Consider the following 14,097-nt stretch of genomic DNA (forward strand, 5'->3'; position numbering starts at 1 on the left):
AAAACTATAATTAGTCTTGAAACGCGTTTAACCATCCATTAGTAAACACCCGGTCATCTTGTCTATTTCTAAAGACTGGCTATCACTGTACTAAAAAACCGAACCGAACAACTTCATGCTCTACGAGCACATTTTTGCCATTGGTGAAATAATAAGCATTGAACTATTACTACGTATAGAACCGGCACAGACAACCAGTATTTTGCGCCATGAGTTGTTTTGACAACAAACCACGCTTCTCTACACGATGGCACAGCGCAGGCCAGTCCAAGGGACGCATTTATGCGTTAGAGGGAGTAAATGATATTGCTATCTCATTCCACCGCATAGCTGCGTCCCTTAGACTGGCCTACGCTGGGCCATCGTATAGAGGAGCCCTAACAGCGGAGCGTGAATCTCGCGACCTAAATGCGTAAACGCCATGAATTTTACGGCGCTTACGTTTTGGTCGCGTGGTACAGGCTGCGATTGTAACAATTTCATTGTTTGGTGTGGCTTCTCTATGTTAAATAACTTAGTGCCCTTAAGAGTAATTCCTAGCTGAGCAACTTTACAAATCTCGAATTTTTGAAGCTATGTTTCTGTCGCGCTGCGGTGGGCGAGAGTGCGTGCGTGCGATAAGGACAACTGTAGCTTGGACTAAAATTCCCATGCAAAAACTCAAAATCGAGGTTTCGCTCTCGACTGATTCCTACTCCAAAACGCAACCAATCATTATGAAATTTTCTAAACTGCAATAGAAAGAAATAATCTATGCCGGTAAGTTTTGATTTTTTGGATATTTGTTGTCATGTTTGTATACTGCGCCTTTTTTTGCAGTCAATTAAATTGAGCCGTTTTTGCGATTTTCGAGACGCTGTAAGTTTCTTCAAAATAAAATAATTCAAAAAAGCAAAACATAGCGGCACAGATTAGTTGAAAAAATCATTGCTCTAGGTTTAAAATCCAGGGAGGAAACAGTCGAGAGCGTTTGTATGGAAAAAATGCAATTAGGAATTCTGGGCTATGCAACTAGGCTGGTTTTCGTAGGTTCACGTGCTGTATAACCTGGGTGAAGAGTAATAATTATTATTACTATAAATTATTTATTTGCAAACCTTCTTCAGTCAGGTAAAAACTGCGCATGACAGATGTCAGCGACATGTTAAAATTCGTTCGTCAAATGTTTTTCAACTGTCACTTAGTATTCTAATGGCGTTTTTCATGAAAAATCGATTGTCCCAACGGTATTCACGTTATTTACGAAACAAATTGTATTTTGCCGATTTTGAACCAAATTTTACTGAAATATCACCCCTATTTCTTACACTTTAAGACTAAAGAATATGTTAAGAAACAACAAAATATATTTATTTCTTTAGGTTTGTTTTGACCCAAGCATGAACTTTAACGTTTGCTATTCATTTCACTCTTATTACCTCTGAATAAAGTATATTTTCGCTAAATTCAACGGAACATTTACATTTAACTAATGATGTTAAACTGCCAATACGCTTTTGCGCTCGGAAAAGTATTTTCTTTAAAGAAAATGTTAGTGAGCCAACAGCAAATATAAGTTGGTAATGCAGTTGTTGCAAACCGTTGACAGGTTGATGTATTATTGCAGTTCCTCAGAGGAATTCATTAAAACTTAATGTATGGGAGCCATACATATTTCATATGCTTTTATTCTGATGATTTTAATAACTGTGGTCATTTTTAAACGTTATGTCTGGCGTTGTTATCTGAGTTTTATTTAGGTTTAAGACATGAACTTATAACAAAGCATTAAGGGATGAATTTGCAAAAACGCTGAAATCCGTTACCTTGAATTTTAATAATATATGTTTTTACGAAGTTTCGAATTCCTAGCTTAAAATAAAACTTGAACCCCATACAAACTTTCATCCCGTTTTTAACCCCCTTAGGGGATGGATTTTGAAAAACTCCTTAGTGGATACTAACGTTATAAAAACTACCTATTGTGAAAAATTCAGCTCTCTAGGTCCAACGGTTTGGGCTGGGCGTTGATTTAAGTGAGTCAGACAGTCAGGACTTTAACGTTTATATATATATATATATAGATGACAGGTATGTATATAAATGTAAACGTAATCGTTTTTGGACCCGGGTATGTCCTTAAACTACGTCCACAAGAGAGGTATGGGCATTGTGAATGTCATCTCGCTCTGTGTGGTAGGGCACAGCACAGCGGATGTCATTCCAGATCTAGAGCAGAGCCCAACTGGGGAAGTACCTCCACCTTACAGAAAATCGCAGCCAAATAACACTAGACCCTACTCATAGTGTTGTGTTCCTGCCGGTGAGTAAGGTTGCCAGAGCTCAACGAGGGTGGGAGGGGGTTAGGGTCGGCAACGCGCATGTAACTCCTCTGGAGTTGCAGGCGTACATAGGCTACGGATACTGCTTACCATCAGGCAGGCCGTATGCTTGTTTGCCACCGACGTAGTATAAAAAAAAGGTAATTTTGAAAGTTGGCAAGCCGAACCGAGCCTTCTTTAGTACACCCTACTTTTTGCAGAAAAAAATGAACGACACATAAACATTAATCAAGCAATAACCAACAATTAATTAACGTCATGACATTTACTTCTGTTAATTACCCTTTGGTTTTAAATAGGTACATTCTCTTTTTATAAAGTACTTGGTAAGAGCCCGCTGGTGATCATTTTGTTTTAATAAATAAAATTCTACTAAGTATGTATGTAGAAGGGTATTCATGACTTTAAAATCTCAATTTGATTTATTACTCGTACTACTGGGATTCTTTTCCCACATTTTACCAGTGGTACCTACTGGGAAAAAAATCCCGGTAGTTACCACCAAACCGAACCAAACAAAATTTTAGTTTTATTTTAACTACTGAGAAAAAAGTCCCGATAGTTACCACCAAACCGAACCAAACAAAATTTTAGTTTTAACTACTGGGAAAAAAGTCCCGGTAGTTACCACCAAACCGAACCAAACAAAATTTTAGTTTTAACTACTGGGAAAAAAGTCCCGGTAGTTACCACCAAACCGAACCAATCAAAATTTTAGTTTTAACTACTGGGGAAAAAAATCCCGGGAGTTACCACCAAACCGAACCAAACAAAATTTTAGTTTTAACTGCTGGGAAAAAATTCCCGGTAGTTACCACCAAACCGAACCAAACAATTTTTTTGTGGTAACTACTGGGAAAAAAAATCCTGGTAGTTAGCACCAAACCGAACCAAACAAAATCTTAGTGGTAACTACTGGGAAAAAAAATCCCGGTAGTTACCACTAACATTTTGTTATAGTTCAATAGGTACTTATAAAAACAGTATAAATAAAAAATCCCGGTAGTTACCACTAACATTTTGTTATAGTTCAATAGGTACTTATAAAAACAGTATAAATATAGAGTAATAAATAATTATAAGTTGATTAGTGTTTCAGTAAACAGCCTTAAAAGTGATTTAAAAAAAAACAGTGTTACCGGTACAAGTGTAAAACCTAAAATAGTCAAGAAAAAATTAACGTTTGGATGAAAAATTTCTTATTAATTGTAAATTAACGCTATTATATTATTATTATTTGCTGTGCTCAATGACATGGGGTTCTTCAAGAAGCAGGTATTTAGGGTTCTCAATGGTTCTTCTTCCTCGCGTTGTCCCGACATTTTGCCACGGCTCATGGGAGCCTGGGTCCGCTTGACAACAAATCCCAAGATTTAGCGTATGCACTACTTTTTAAGAAAGCGACTGCCATCTGACCTTCCAACCCAGAGGGTAAACTAGGCCTGGTTGGGATTAGTCCGGTTTCCTTCACCGAAAAGCGACTGGTAAATATCAAATGATATTTCGTACATAAGCTCCGAAAAACTCATTGGTTGCCAGCCCTGAGCCACATATCTCCTCCCCACCTTAGAAGACAACAAGCTTTACTAAATGAAGCTAACAAAATAGCTAGAAACCTAAATCTACCGGTTCACCAGGAGTTTACTCGTATGTGCCCGCCTCGCCATCGTCTGAAATCCCGACATCCGCCCAACCAGACAGCACAGTATCTGATGGAAACACTGTTCAATATAAATCAATATGGAAAGACGAATGGATAGCAAATCCACCTAGGGCTAATTTTTCAACCTATGACCCCAAGCAAAAGCCATTTGGCTTCTCGGACTCTAGACGGCATTGGAATAGACTCAGAACTGAACATGGACTCTGCGGAGACTAAGTGTGGCTGGCGAAATTCATCGGCGTTGATTGCGGAGCTCCAGTGCAGTATATTAAACAGATCATCTATGACTGCCCCAAGAGGAAATATACCGGAGTTTCCCTGGACCTGCTCTGCCCTGATGTGAATGCAGCCCGATGGGTGAAGAAACTCGATCTTAAATTATAGTACCTACTCAATAAGAAATTAATTAATTATTGTACTTCCACCAATATTATATAAGCGACCAGTTTGAAGCCATACGATTAAATAAAAAATCGGCCAAGAGCATATCGGGCCATGCTCAGAGTAGGGTTCCGTAGTTACTCTTCCGTCACAATTAGCTAAACTGGAGCTTAAAGTATAGTAGATTATTAACCAAAGGATGAACTGTGGATAGTATGTCTTTTTACTATGAAGGGGAAAATTTTTGCGATGACTCAAAAACAGCTAAACTGATCATGTCCGCTATAGTTTTCATTGAATGTCTTTCTTAAGTTCTACTTCGACGATTTTTTTGACCTATGGTTCAAAAGTTAGAGAGGGGGGGACGCATTTTTTTTTCTTTCAGAGGGATTATCTCCGAATATATTCACTTTATCAAAAAATGATTGTTGAAGACCCCTATTAGTTTTGAAATACCTTTCCAACGATATCCCACATTGTAGGTTTGAAGTAAAAAAAAAATTACCCCCACTTTACGTCTAGGGGAGGTACCCTAAAAAAAAATTAAATTTTTAGATTTTATTGTACGACTTTGTCGGCTTTATTGATTTATATTTCCATGCCAAATTTCAGCTTTCTAGCACTAACGACCACGGAGCAAAGCCTCGGACAGACAGACAGACAGACGGACATGGCGAAACTATAAGAGTTCCTAGTTGACTACGGAACCCTAAAAAGTATCTTTAGCAAATGTTTGACGTATCTTAAATTTCGAATCGGGCCGTTAGTAATTTAATTAAGGCGATGGCTTAGTACCTAGACCTCCGTGTAATATTTTCAAAAATCAGTTATACCCGAGAAACATCTCACAGATTTTACGACCGATCTGGCCTAGTGGGTAGTGACCCTGCCTATGAAGCTGATGGTCCTGGATTCAAATCCCGGTAAGGGCATTTATTCGTGTGATGAGCATGGATATTTGTTCCTGAGTCATGGGTGTTTTCTATGTATTTAAGTATTTATACATATATATATATTATATATATCGTTGTCTAAGTACCCTCAACACAAGCCTTATTATTGAGCTTACTGTGGGACTTAGTCAGTTTGTGTAATAATGTCCTATAATATTTATATTTATTTATTCAAAATCACAGATACCTAAGAACACTGAGTAATGTAGCTCAGTCGTCACGTACTCAGGGGGCCCATAAATACACTTCCTTGGTCTATATGTAAATTCGCACATTCATGTTATTGTTTTGACACAGGTGCATTCTTGTCTGGATTGCTTTTCGGATTGGATGGGGTGCTCTAAATTTAAATTTTCGGCTTTTGTTTCGACGACACACGCGTTAGCAATATGTATTTGTATTTTACACGTATCTATGCATTTTGAACTGTTTTTTTGATTGTCTGGTAAATTTCATCCGTCTTTTTATATTTTTTTCTTGTCATATGTCTTAAATAGGGAATTTCCATGCATTTCAGACATCTGTCTGCCAGTCTGTTTGTTACCTATTCAAATAAAACCTCTGAACCAATTTACATGAAATATGGAGAAGGCGGCATTAATTTATTACGTAAGTCGTCATAGTTCTTACGGAAGATCACAAAGATTTTTTACGCCTGCAACTCCAGAGGAGTTACATGCGCGTTGCCGACCCTAACCCCCTCCCGCCCCTCGTTGAGCTCTGGCAACCTTACTCACCGGCAGGAACACAACACTATGAGTAGGGTCTAGTGTTATTTAGCTGCGGTTTTCTGTAAGGTGAAGGTACTTCCCCAGTTAGGCTCTGCTTTAGATATGGAATGAGACTATTTTCAAATTTCTTTGAATATATGACGTTTATAATAATACTTCAACACTTTATGCTATCAAACTCGGTGAAGAGTTAGCTTAGACGGACTCCATCTTTCTATGTAGGTATACAAATAAACTTTCAAAAATGCTTTAAAAAATAAATAAAAACAAAGCAAAGGTGTATTCATTATTTTGGGTAGATTCTTATGTAATACATGTGGGAGAGGGTTGGCATAATATTAGTTTTTCTTGAATAGGGGTCAAAAACTGGAAAAAATTGTGGGGCCCACTGATTAACAGTCCGCCAGACTTTATCGGCCTCTCAGTTAGAACAAAAAGTTGACAGTTCCGAACAACTGAGAGGCCGATACTGTCCGGCGGCCTGTTAATCATTGGGCCCCTTTACGTAATTAATGAATGGCACCGACGGAATACCGGGAAAAGACATAGAATAGTTTTTATCTCAGTAAAATAACCAGTAGATACCTACTGTAGCGGTACAACATCTACAGTTTGGTATATAATGTCCAGTTTTTTACACACAAAAAAATTTCTTTCTGGGCCCAAAAATAATAATTTTAGCAATGTTTCCAGCTATACATTTCTACTTCCCTTCTTACCTGTCAAACCGTCTCATTACTGCTGACAGATTGTTGCAGACCCTAAAGATTGATGGTCAAAGTTAGACGTTCAACAGCAGCACGGAAGTAAAGGCATTCTTGTGACCTCTGTGATTATTTCACGATAACGACATTTGTCCATTTCTTTTCCTACTTAATTAATGATTTTTCTTTTAAAGAACTCCAGTCTAAGTAATGATTCATCAAATCACTCATCCATTCTATGATCTCAGCACTCATCATTAAAATTATACCATTTATAAACTAGGTACTTATGTTTTTAATTTTTTAATGATAGTTCGTCAGACAGTTTGTCAAATCTAACCCTTAATAACATGACAATACGACTCAAGGCGCGTCTTCGAAAAACGAAGAATCTTAAAGTTTTGAGATCTGGACATAATACGTTCAGCTTACTTAAAAGAAGGCTTGAGTCGGTCAGGACCGAGGAACTAAAAAGAATGAAATCCCACCACGGACCGAAAGGAACTAGTTCATCTTAAGCGCTCTTAATCGGTCTCGGTCCTTTAGTTCAGTAGTGGGTGCGTCGGTTCGGTACCTAGTGACAAATAGTCTATAGCGGTGTCCCTCTCGCACACTAGATAACGGCAGCCACGGACAGAAACGATTTAGCTAGCTCCTTCCTTTCCTTCGGATCTCGAGATTTGTTCCTGAACTAAAGGAACTAAAAGAGCGAATTAGTTCCTTTGACCGATTGACCGAGATCGGAGCGCTCTTTTTAATGACCGAGCGGGCACAACTCTACGTTACTACGTTACTCTCTTTTAAGTTAAAAGATTAAAAGTTAATAATATTGATAATGTCATAATATAAGGGTATGCTTATGCTTCAAACTGGGCCCAATTGTCGCCACGTCAGCAAGTCTAGAAGGCAAGTGAACTTTTCAAATACCAACACTAAATGCCTGTTTCGCAATGTACAGTCAGCATCAAAAGTAACGGATCAAATAACGCTTCATAAGTATCTGCCATTCTGTAACAGCTTAACAAAAAGTGATGTCTGTAATATAGAACAACAAAGACTGTAAAAGATATACTTTTGAATGTGAATTTTAGAAATTTATGTATATTTGGAAAAGTTATCTCGGATGTCAGATACTTTTGGCGCGTTGTTTCTTAAGCTACTATTGATGCTGACTGTACAAGTAAAGTCCTGAATAAGCCACTTGCCACTTATCGGACGAATAAAATCATCGTATATATCAAATTAGCTTAACTGGTGAATAACCTTTACAACTTATGGTAGTTTTGTCTGGCAGTTAATTTATGTGTTAATTAGCTATCCAATACTTTACGTAGACTTTGTTAAACAGGGCCTTAGTGATATACAATCGAGAACAATATCGTATATCATTGTATATGCATTCTAGCCGACAAAACAAATTAGAATCCATTTAGAATGTGCACCACGTATTCAGTTAAAAAGTGACCCCGGCAAATAACACCATACATCACAGGAAGGGTGTGGGCCCAATGGTCTGTGAGATGGGAAACGTGGGCTGAATATGGTATAAGGATTTTAAAACTAATATATTTCGAATTCTTTAAGTGAAAAAACCTCTTTGGTGTAAAATGCTTATGCTATGAAAAATGCTCCGACGAAAGCAATACGCCGCGGAGTCGCCCTTTTTTAGGGTACCGTACCCAAAGGGTAAAAACGGGACCTCGTTACTAAGACTTCACTATCCATCTGTCTGTTTATCTCTTACCAGTCTGTATCTCATAAACCGTGATAACTAGACAGTTGAAATGTTCACAGATGATGTATTTCTGTTGCCGCTATAACAACAAATACTAAAAACAGAATAAAATATATAATTAAGTGGGGCTCCCTTACAACAAACGTGATTTTTTGCCGTTTTTTCATGCGCGAGTACGACTCGCACTTGACCAGTTTTTTTATTGCAAACAGTTAAGTGACAGAAATGAAAAGTGAAAATGATAGCTGCGATTGGTGTTATCACTCAAATTGTCAATGTCGTTATTATCTCGTCACGTAACTCGTAACCGTAATATATATTATGACTGTGACAAGTTAAGTTATTAAACTTATTAAGTATATCTACAACATTGTCCGTAAATGTGAATATATTTTTCCTGTAAGTATTAAGTTTTCTCTCTCTGTAGTCTAAGGTAAGGGAGTAGATTTTAGTTGAAACCAAGAATGAGATGGCCGGCCGGTGGATGGGGTTTTTACCATCTATCATCATGTCTGTCACGTTCTAACAAGTAGTTAAGTGCGAAAGTGACGCATGACATGACAAATGATAAAAATGCCCATGATACTGCCGCAGGTGCCTACAAACTGTATTCTAATTAACTATGATTCACTTAGCTATTAACAATCGCCTATCTTAATCACATCCCCAAAACTAGTCACCAAGGCATTGTTCCCGACAGCTTTATGTCTCTAGCCACGATTTAAGACCACACTTACTTAGCATACCCTATTACACCTAGCAATTTACCTCCTGAATCTCTATACATCATCTTCTCAATCAAAATTAAACCTTACTCTCAAACCTTAGAGTTAAAACTAGTTTCAGCATTATTCTTCTTTGCTTTGCAGAAAATGCAATGAAAACTTAATCATAATGACAAAGACTTAAAGTCTAAACTTGTCTACAGGCTTTTCCTTACCAACACACTAGTATACCGTTTCGTAACTCGTAAATTTTTATCAATGGATTATAAACTGTAATGATTTGGAAATAGAGTTGAATCTAGTTTGCATAGTTTACTGTTGTTCTAAGACTAATTTACACTATTGGCTATCAATGTATCGCATCGATTAAGAATTAAATAGATCTATTGTGTTGTCCTTATCTAAGGCAGGCGATTGTCCTGTCTAGAATACGGGGACGTAAGTTAGGGCTTGAAAACCAGTTAGGACATAGGCATAGGAATTAGCAGGGAACAAGGGGATTTGAAGATTAATGTTTTAATATTGTAGGTGTGTAGATACACCTACAATATTAAAACATTAATCTTATTAATTAACATTAACATTATAGACACCACAGGTGACCAGAAGGCTGGCCAATATTTCGCTCAACGCATAAGCATTGCCATTCAACGTGGCAATGCGGCCAGCCTTCTGGGCACACTTCCCATCGGTAGCGAGCTTGAGGACATATTCTATTTATAAGACTCTTATTTTAATTTTACTTTTTATCATTAGTTTTAAGTTTATTTATAGCCTATTTTTAATTTAGAAATAAAATTATATGATGTTATTGTTAACATTATTGTAGGTGTAGACCTATACAATATTAAAACATTAATCTGTATATCTATACAGTGACATTATTTTATCAAGCTGATTTATGATGGCGCTTTTATTGTTTGTCATGCTGTAACTAGTCGATAGACGATAAATGATAAAATCGTAACTAAGTAGGTATCAAATTCGTGGAATACAACTTTGTCTTTGAATCCTTTTTTTTTACACACACACAAAATCAACTGAAGAGTTTTAAAATAAAGACAAACACAAAAATATAATATAAAAGGTGTTTATCGGTTGTCAAGATATTTAGAATTTTGTGTATTTATACATAGAGTTTGTGAAGAAAGAGAAGTCGTGGAATGTATGGGACTCAATACATTCCAAGACTCTTCTCTTTCCGAACAGACTCTAGACAAGTCAATATTTAACCCATTCAGCGCTAATCACGACACGTTGTCGTTTTACTTCTACGAAGAATTTCCTCTACATACCGGGAAACCTCTGTTATCGGCTATGACGTAGCGCTAAGTCATGTGTTAATTATTTGCATAAGTTGATCAATAAACTTCGACGATCAACCCAGTCTACAGTAATCAATTATTTAATTTCGCATGTGGGTTGTACAAAAACATAATTATTACTCTACAAAACTACATTTCAGTAAGTACTTCAGTAATAATAACGTCCATCTTCGGCGCCCAGTTGAGCTGGTGTATGTCGGTGCGGAAGCATTTGGCGATCTCCAGCGCTCTCATACATTCGTCCTCTATGGCTTCATGGGTCTTTTCGCAGGCGTGGAGGATTTCAACTAGCTTTGAGGCTACTTCACTTGCTGAAAATTGGGAAGATTGGCATTAGTATCATCCGCAACATGTTAAACAGAATTCAATCATATATTAGGATAATGATTTTCATTTTTAAGGGCAAAAGCAATTCCACTACAAGACAAAGTGTTTTAGAAAAACAACAAGTGACCGACAACTTGGCACACAAGAAATTGCTGGAGTAAAACAGAGCATACATATTTTTTTCTACCCTCCGGGCGAAAAGCGTCAACTTTACTCCCGCTGCGCTAAACGAAGTTGCCGCTTTCCGCCTCCGTCGAGCAGAAAAATAGTATGCGCACCACGGGAGGAAACGTAGTTCCCGCGTGTTTGCCACCTTCGCTTTCGGCTTGGGTAACAATTTATACGCCGCACGCAATTTCCTACTTTTCTTCCCTTGGGACACAAATAACTATGTGTAGATTTGTGTAGAAGTAGAAATTGTTATTAATATTTCTCATTTTCAACCGAAGCAAAGTTTTCCTGTATGATATAATTAAACATACTCAAGGCTGGAGCATATTTACTAATATCTAAATTTTGAAAAGCTTACTACCTATTTAAGAAAAACATGCAAATTATTTCAAGTACACAAAAATATAGTCGAATAGTTCTTTAAATAAATTTTCTGCTGTATGGAATTAAATAAGTACGTTTTGAAAGCTACATAGATCCCAATCTGACAAGATTTTACTGGACCTACCAGCGCCATGCCTGGTGGCAAACTCCTGAGTATTTCCATGATGAAGTTTCCCACTTGAATCGATTAGATCCAATTTCTTGCTCATACAAATGATGGCGCAGCCTGTATCCCGGTTCAGGAGGGAGTAGTCCTCCTTCCAGTAGTGGTACAAGTCACTTATCACGTGCCCTTGGAGGTTTAGCTGTTGGAAGACGAAATAGCATCACAATTGAGAGGTAACAACAGTAGCAGATACAAATACACTCGATCCTTGAAAGGCCCAGTGATTACCAGTTCATTACGATATCGGCCTGTCAGTTATTCGCAAAAGCAGACAATCACAAATAACTGATAGGCCGATATCGTCCGGAGAACTGGTAATCAGTGGGCCCCTTTAAAGTGTAAGCTTTTGCTGGAAATGCTCCTAATAATACTAAAAGTTTAGTCAGTTGTTGAAAAATAAGGGAAATAGTGATCGAGATCTTCATGCACGTGTTTTTTTTACATAAGATATTTTTTTACATCCACAGAAGACTTTAAAACTATAATTATTATGACGACCGGTCTTGCCTAGTGGGTAGCGAGTAGCGATCCTGCCTATGAAGCCGATGGTTATGGGTTCGAATATTCGCATTTATTTGTGCGATGTGCACAGATATTTGTTACCGAGTCATGGGTATTTTCTATGTATTTAAGTATTTTTATATTATTATGTATATCGTTGTCTGAGTACCCACAACACAAGCCTTCTTGAGGTTGCTGTGAGGCTTTAGTCAATTCGTGTAAGAATGTCCTATAATATTTATTTATTAATTATATTAGATTTTCTGCTTCACCCGTAACTCAGAATATTGGTCCAGTGTGGTATTATTTAAGCCATATTTTGTTATGAATCCCGTAAATGACCAACAACATATAAACTTAAGCTTAACAACTAATCAAATCTTCAGCTCACCTCCTGTTTGCATTCCTCAAGTACTTTTAGGAACCCTGATGTTATGGTCTTCATAGTGTCCGATGACGGTTCTATCTTTTTCACAGCCATGGCTAATAATACAAAAGAGAGCAGGACAGATCTCGCCATTTTTATATATTTTTTTTTATTTTTAAAGTGGTTCGTAGAAAAAATTAAAAATTTAGCTACTGGTCACTAGAATGTGGCTGTTTTTCTTGGGTGCGTCCATATATATGGATGCCAAAGTTACTAATTGCCGATGTTTTAATTGTTAGGTGTCATATGGAAATTGTAGTCAATTTACACGTGGGCTGTCAAGGTTGAGTTTCAATCACGTTTGACATTGTTTTCAACTGTCACAAAGTTGCAAGTCCGCAATCAAAGGAAGACGACTATCAGTGAGGTGCAAAACAATTTATTATTTATGTGTCGGTATTTCCAACCCGGGTCACTCACGGTGTCACGGTATCACAAAGAATATACACAATTCAAAATAACCTTCTTATGTTATAGTAACGTGATATGTTTGGCATATATATGACTGATTGCAGAGTATCGAAAGCCGTTTTCTATTCCCAGCTATCAGCTGGTAAACGGAAGCAAGGTTGGCAGCACCTACGTTACAAAGACGTGCTTAAGCGCCAGCTAACTACCTGCGGTATACCACCTGACAAATGGGAAGAGTATGCTTCTCTGCGGCCAGAATGGCGTAGTCGTGTCAAAACGAGCGTAAAGAACTTTGAAAATGCTCGCCTCATTGACCTTAACGCGAAACGTCAGATACGTAAATCCCGGCCGAAGCTCTCCTATAATTATAGGGACCGTGCGTGTTAGAGGGTCTGCCATCTTGTGGCCTGAATCGGAACAATAAACATGTACATTTACACGTCACTTGTTTTCTAGTGCATAGTAGGTTCTGCCATCTTGTGGGCTACATCGGAACAATAAAGCTCACATTTACGCCTCGCGCCAAAAATCTGACGGCTCCTGTGCTGCCTCCTACAGTTCATGCACGCTCCCTATACCTATCCTATAATATATTTGGCCAACTTTACTGCCCCACCTGCGATAGAGTTTTTAAAAATAAGTTCGACTTTGCAAGCCATATTACAGCTCACTCTCGTAATTTAGCTAGGGTCGCCGTTGCCGATCACGGCATGGAAAGCTATAACGTGATAGGGTAGACAATGTTTTTCTCACATCACCAATTCGAAAAAGGGCTTTTGCTTCCCTGATAGGAGGTATCAAAGTAACACGTTTCTGTTCTAGGCCACTAGGTATTTTTATATTTTTTGCATACTTATTTTGCTTAAAAATATTTTTAATCATCATAATTTCCTCATAGGTGATGTAAAAACCAGTATGTAACTAGCATCTTCTTCTACAAAATTTTACAACACTTCATTTACTTTTCAAGCTGTCCGACTCTGGAACTCCTTACCCGTTGGCATTAGATGCGCTCGATCTCTTGCTGTGTTTAAAAAACACTCAAAGAACATTATTTATCTCTCCCTTAGTGGTTATTTATATAGTACATAATTATTTTTACTCTGTGGCTGCCATGCTGCTGTCATACTCGTATTTACCTATGTTTCGGTTAATTTTATATATATTTATAT

General features: G+C 37.6%; 2 protein-coding genes across 3 annotated transcripts in view; both read right to left on the reverse strand.

The window, feature by feature from the left end:
* LOC133527635 (protein prickle) overlaps positions 1 to 14,097 on the reverse strand; it is a 681,722-nt gene that overhangs the window by 410,834 nt on the left and 256,791 nt on the right. The gene's annotated exons all lie outside the window — the stretch shown is intronic.
* LOC133527652 (general odorant-binding protein 1-like) lies at positions 10,603 to 12,696 on the reverse strand. Its single transcript, XM_061864754.1, has 3 exons — positions 12,479 to 12,696; positions 11,545 to 11,725; positions 10,603 to 10,849 (listed from the first exon to the last, which is right to left on the reverse strand). Exons 1-3 carry the CDS (start codon positions 12,605 to 12,607, stop codon positions 10,668 to 10,670), a joined length of 492 nt encoding a protein of 163 aa, XP_061720738.1. The 5' UTR covers positions 12,608 to 12,696; the 3' UTR covers positions 10,603 to 10,667.

The sequence above is a fragment of the Cydia pomonella genome, chromosome 18, assembly GCF_033807575.1.
Source record: "Cydia pomonella isolate Wapato2018A chromosome 18, ilCydPomo1, whole genome shotgun sequence".
Lineage (NCBI taxonomy): Eukaryota > Metazoa > Arthropoda > Insecta > Lepidoptera > Tortricidae > Cydia > Cydia pomonella.